The sequence below is a fragment of the Hibiscus syriacus genome, unplaced genomic scaffold (genome assembly GCF_006381635.1).
Source record: "Hibiscus syriacus cultivar Baekdansim isolate YM2019G1 unplaced genomic scaffold, ASM638163v2 tig00110194_pilon, whole genome shotgun sequence".
Lineage (NCBI taxonomy): Eukaryota > Viridiplantae > Streptophyta > Magnoliopsida > Malvales > Malvaceae > Hibiscus > Hibiscus syriacus.
In genome coordinates, this window is record NW_024062620.1 from 870,226 (window position 1) to 876,908 (window position 6,683).

A 6,683-nucleotide genomic window follows, 5' to 3' on the forward strand; every position below is an offset into this window, starting at 1 on the left:
CTAGTAATCTTTTATTCTTACTGATAATCTTACATTTCGTGAACAATCACACTCTTATAATCATAATAAATATTCTTAACTTAACAAATTGAGTAAATATGATCGTCTCACAATAAATATGGCTCTACCTATTATGTGATACTCTCAAAAGTCATATCAAGAAAAGATAACTCGCATGAGAATATGAAATTTTTGTGACTATGGTCAACGAAAGAAATCTTTTAGAAATTCCTTATTCTAAAGACTTTGATCAATTATTTGTGGAAGAGATATGAAAGAGATAAAAAAAATAAAAAAAAATATTTTTTTATTAATATGTAATAAATACAAAACAGACATCAATTATTAGATATTAAATATTTATATTTTCTATAAATATAGTGCTCGAACATAAATTTTTAAGTAATAATAATATTTTTTTAATATTGAAATAATTATATTTAGATTATATAATTATATTATGTATGAGATGAGAAGAGATATTGGAAGGGAGTGGGCGACAGGCATGTGAATGACCCACCACCTCTTCCACTATCACCGCCCCTTTCTCTAATCTGTGTAGTAGGCCAGTGGAGTGGGTTTCTTGGTTGGCTTCATATCAACGCTAACAGCCAAAATAATCCAACCACAGCAATTAAACCAACACACCAACAAATACATTTTACCATTTCAATATTATTTTTTATCTTAGTCTCTACATTTATATAAATTTTTATATATTATCATATATATATATACACACACGTTACATGTGAAAAATTTTCTTTGTAATATTTTTTTTGTTTTTTTAGAATTTTAATATATTTTTTTATCATGTTTATTTTACATTTTTAAATTATCAAATACACCCACATATGATAGAACACAAGTCACACATTATTTCTTAAACAGATTAAAAAAATAATTAAATTCACGGATATAAATTTTGATATTATAAATAAAACAAACTAAAGCAGAGAGAGAGAAATTAGGGTAGTTGTGTTTGAATTTTAAATTATTATATATTTTAAATATTTTATTTATATTTTTTATTAATAACATATTTTCATATTCTAAAATGTTATAAATTTGTTTTCCTTTAAAATTTAAAAAATTCATCCTTTAACATATAATCTTATATCCGCCTATGTTTATATTTCTATATTACTTAATCTAGATTAATCAATTAATAAATTAGATACTAAATTAAAACATCTGCCACTTATCTTGGTTGCCACTAACCTTTACCCTTAGCCATTGCTTTCCTATTGTTTCTCTCTAATGGTGATGCTAGTGGCTCTCTTTCTCAAGTCTCCTTTTGGTTGGCCACCACTCCAAACCCTACCTTTTGCCCTTTTTTACTGTAATGCTACTACTTCACTCATTTCTTTCTTTTCAACCCTCCACTAAAGCCCTTTTTTTCACTTTTAAACTTCTTTGATGGGTGTGAATACAGAATGTTAACAGCGAAACCAGACTAAAGAGCTTCTTTTTAGTACAGGGAGAGATGGACAAAGAAACTAACCAAGAAAACCCATCTCTCCTCTCAAATAGTAACATTCCCATCACCAAAGAAGACTCTTCCCCTAAAAAACACCCTGCAAACACCGCTAATGCTGGCGGCGGAGATAGGCTGAAACGTGATGAATGGAGTGAAGGAGCTGTTTCCAGCTTACTTGAAGCTTACGAAAACAAATGGGTGCTTAGAAATAGAGCCAAACTTAAGGGTCAAGATTGGGAAGATGTGGCTCGTTATGTTTCGGCTCGAGCTAATTGTATCAAGTCGCCCAAGACTCAAACTCAGTGCAAGAACAAGATCGAGTCCATGAAGAAAAGGTACCGATCGGAGTCTGCCACGGCTGACAGATCGTCTTGGCCTTTATATCCGCGGCTTGACCTTTTACTTCGTGGAACTACTGCACCTCCGCCTCCGCCGCAACAGCTGCAACCGTCAGCAGTTCCTCAAGCAACTACTCCAATTTCCTCTAACCCTCCTCTTATGAGTTTACCGGAGCCGGCCATGATGGTGGTGCTACAGCAACATCAACCACCTGCTCCAGCACCGCCACCGCATTTGGCTCCTCAGCTTCCTGGACATACACAAAATTCGAATGGTTCCAATGGTATTGATAGGATCCCCAAGGTCAGTACGAATTATATACACAGTCTTTTAAATTTGTCCTATGACATGAATTTAAGATTATTTCTACAATATTGTTTTTCCCTAATAGAAGAAGATATTTTTCATGCCATGACGGCATAACCTATTTTCAGAAGAGTAGTTTCCAGTCCAAAAAAAAAAGGCTAAGTACCCATTTCCTCCATTTTTTAGCCATGGCATCTTTTACAAAGCAAGAAAAAAGACCATTGAAGACCTTGTACAAAGTTATTTTCTTTAAAGACACCATCCTAAGTAATTAGGACATTAGTAATAGACTTTCAATAGACATTCTATATATATTGTAATCAACGAAAACTATTAAAAAGATCATGAACACTAGTACAATTTTGTTTCAAATATATGTATTTACTTCGATGATTGAACTTAGGTTTAGTCTAAATGTTTTATTCTTTTCTTTTAAATGCTGGATTTTAACAAAATTGAATTCGAGTTTTAGCAGTTACATGTTTTTCTCCAAGACTTTTTTGCTAAAGATGTTACGGTTCTTTCGATTTTAACAGGAGGATGGGGCGGGAACAAGATTATCCGATCATTTATCAGACAAGATAGCTATGGGGACCGATAGTAGCACACCAGCTCTTTACAGTGACAAAGAAAGACCGAGAACGAAGAAAACGGAGACGACGAAGAAAAAGAAGAGAAGGAAAGAAGAAGAGTGGGAAATAGCTAGGAGCATTGAATGGCTAGCACAAGTAGTTTTAAAATCAGAACATGCGAGGATGGAAACAATGAAAGAAATTGAGAAAATGAGAGTTGAAGCTGAGGCTAAAAGAGGAGAAATGGACCTCAAAACAACTGAGATCATTGCCACCACTCAATTGGAAATTGCTAGGCTCTTTGCAGGATCAAATAAAAGAGTTGATTCTTCATTAAGGATTGGAAGAAATTGAAATATTATGATGATTATTAGTGAAAAAAAATATAATTAATTATATTTATGAGTAGGTTTTGTGTATTGACATCGAGCATCCCCTAGAAATCAAGGGTTAACTTTTAATACACTAATTAATTTATTAGATAAAGGTAGTGGGGGTAGGTAAATTGCAATTTCTACCTCATTTATAAGCTAATGTTTACTGCTTATGCAAAGAAAAAAATATGTAGCAGCATTACCATAGTAAATTGTTGTGTGCGACAACTTTTAAGTTATTAAATGAATTACAATGGTGCGTATGGAGTTAATTCAATTTGCATTTTCCTATCTATTCAGTTTCCTGTAATTAATTTTATTTTCCCTAAATGATGTCTCGATTAGGTTGGACATATGATTCTCTTTTCATCTTTGAACATATATATATATATATACATACATGAGCGATCACACTTGGCTGATTGATCAAATAGTTTATTTGTATTTTCTCATATTTTTTAGGGCATAGGTTCTAGACCCATTTTGATTTCTTTCTTTTTAGCATATTATTGAAGCGTTTATTTTTGTTTGTCTTTAGGCACGATTGTTTGTCTGCTTTTATGACACGATTTTTTTCTATCGTTATAATAATCTGACGTTTCGTGTTGCACTTATTATAATACACCTCCATGTTAGGAAAGGTCGACAGTCTCGTACAGATAGATCTTATTTTGTGGTATTTTATCGATGCACTTAGAACCGTTCACTGAGCAATATGTCAAATTGTTTATCTCAATCTCTACGCCTATATCAATATTATGTCTTGGCACACAGAGTTAAAAATATTATTGATAGTTGCTATGTTTTCTTTTAAAGATAAAATGTCTACTAAGAAGAAGATTTTGATTTTATTTTTCTTCACACCCTTTAAGTTTTTATATTAAAATTATGCTACATTTGTTATATCTTATATTTTATTTAATAAAAACCTAACTTTCTATATAAAAAAACTATCATTTATTGGTTTGAATGTGGATGCTTAATATCCATATTCAAAGAATAAAAAAATAAAATGTCTTCTAGTGGAAGTATTCGTCCAATATAGTTACTTCAATATCTATAATTTTTTATACTTCAAATTTTCAAAAATTAAATTTTAATTAAAATTAAGAATTTAATATTTTAAAAAAATCGCTTCCTATTTACTAGTAATAGTTGAACAATTCCATATTCGCTATTTATAGATAGATTCTGTCCCTTTACTTAATTGGGCCTGTAGTCCTTTGTCTACCATACCTTTCCATATATCTCTTTTCTTCTCTTTCTGAAAGGAATATATATTTTTCTTCTCTTTTCTTAATTGGGCCGGTAGTTCTTGTTTTTTTTTACCCTTTCGGTTTAAGGTTTCGTTTTAATTAATCTGAACCAATCCACGGTGTACATCTGATTTTGGTAAATTATGAATTTTTGTATACACAATGACTCGAACTCAAGACCTTGCTTAAGCAAATTAAGTTATTGTTTTAATATATATATATATTGTTTAACCATCGATATTTGATATAATAACCAACTATTCCGGAAGGATATTTGATATATTAATATATAAGTGGAAATATATTTTGTTTAACTTTTTTTTGTTAAGTTTTTTGGGTTATCTTTAAATATTCGAACATGATATTTTCAAAAGAAGAATTTCCAAAATAAGAAACTAATTTTTAGAGCCTATTAAATCCTTCGGCAAAATGTTTTTAAAAGATAAATTTCTAAAGTGGGAAATTGATTTATAAAATTTCTCGCTTAATTAGTCCTTTGAACATGATGTTTAGGTCTTTGGATCATCCATGAGACCTAGGGAAGTCTCACATGTGGCAGTCTAATATACAGTTAAGGAAATACGTTATTGAAAATATTATTATTATTTTTTAATATTTTCAGTAAAAAATTACCAGATACATTATTATTTCTATCGAAAATATTATTATTAAGCGCTTTATTGTGTTTGTTAATGTATCTGATAAAATGTTACCTAAAACATTATTTTTTGTAATGAAAATGTTAATATTGGACACTTGACCGGAAATGTTAAAAAACATTAATGATTTAAGTAAAAAAAAAAATATTTTAGGTAATTTTTTACCAAAAATATTAAAACAATAATAACATTTTCGATAACGTATTTCTTCAGCCATATATTAAAGCTTTCGTACCGCATAACTTACCATGAGACCACCTTATATGATGTTAAAACCTTCAAATGTGATATTGAAATATGGTAATCATGAAGAGACGGTTAATTTTTGCAGGTCTTATCTCCTCAAGATGAGATAGAGTGGATCGACTGTCTTCAAAGTCCTATCTTCTCATGATGTGTTGGAGTGGATCAATCACTTCGAGATGTGTGAAGCAGGCAACCTCCTCTGTTCGTATCTCCTCAATGTGTGAGCGAATCAACAAGTTGAGTCATATGTGATGTGGTAGAGTAGATCAATAAACTTAGTCCTATTTCTTCAAGATGTGCTGAAGTGACCTTTCAAATATTCTAAATCTTTTTACTGATTTATACTAAAAAAATTTAAGACCTATCTTGATCAAATGAAATTTATCGTCTTTCTAGTCTTTGTTATATTATTGTTTCATAACGACGAGCAGAAAGAGAGATCTATAGACACTGATTTTTGTTTGGGCCCTTTAGAGCCTTTGGGTCAATGATTTTAAATAACTATCATTTTCGAGTCATGTATTTTCAAGATTTTAGCTTCAATGTTATTAGTCGTGTGCATTCAATTTAGGGTCTCGATTTTAAGCTTTTAATTTAAAGGTTGAAGCCCTTGGTAATGCCATTGGACTTCAGATCTTAGATAATGGGTTATTGAGCTCATAGTAATTCATTTGGTTTATAGTCCAATTCAAAGTTGATTATCTCGAATTGAGTTTTGGGTCATATTTGGGCTATAGTGCCTTTATTTTTTAAAAACTTCAAAGAGTATACTTGGGCCATTAAGGCCTACATGTTTTGTTCAAGAATAGTTATTAGGACAGATACTTTTATTTGGACCCATTTATGAATTCTGCCCAACCAATGGTTTGCAGATCCTGATTGGACCAATCGGATTCATAGCCTTGCAAATTAGGGGATTAATCCCTATTGTTTACGTACCTATTTATGTAGTTGCAGATTCAGAAATTAAATAAAATCAAGTTAATATTCATTTATTAAAGTAATTGGAAGATAGTATCCAAATTTGTTGGAATGTAATTTTTTTTTCTAATAATTTGAATTAAAGGACCATTCTTTGAAAAACTAATAAACTTTAATATTTTATAGTATTCTCATATATAGTATTTTCCCTAAACAATTCATGCATTTTCATTTATCTTGTTTGATCATATTATATCTTTCTAATTGCATCATTATTTACACATTTACATGTTAATATATCTGTTTCTGTATTTTAGAAAATAATTAGGTGATATGTTTTCGTTAGAGCAGAGTATGATTTCTTTATTATTCTAAACAGAGAACATCCTTTTAAAAAAACATAGTGAATATTGTTATTTGAAAACTCCTCTAATTTTGGAAAACATTCACAGTATCAAATAAATATGTATTAAAGGGATAATATTTTAGATTAATTTTGAATTTATAAATTTTCAATTATGGGCGTCACG

At 30.3% G+C, this 6,683-nt stretch overlaps 1 protein-coding gene across 1 annotated transcript; it reads left to right on the plus strand.

Moving 5' to 3' along the window:
• The first annotated feature begins 1,245 nt into the window (after nucleotides 1-1,245).
• On the plus strand, nucleotides 1,246-3,174 carry LOC120217938 (trihelix transcription factor ASIL2-like). Its single transcript, XM_039214964.1, has 2 exons — nucleotides 1,246-2,122; nucleotides 2,662-3,174. Exons 1-2 carry the CDS (start codon nucleotides 1,487-1,489, stop codon nucleotides 3,049-3,051), a joined length of 1,026 nt encoding a protein of 341 aa, XP_039070895.1. The 5' UTR covers nucleotides 1,246-1,486; the 3' UTR covers nucleotides 3,052-3,174.
• Nucleotides 3,175-6,683: the final 3,509 nt, after the last annotated feature.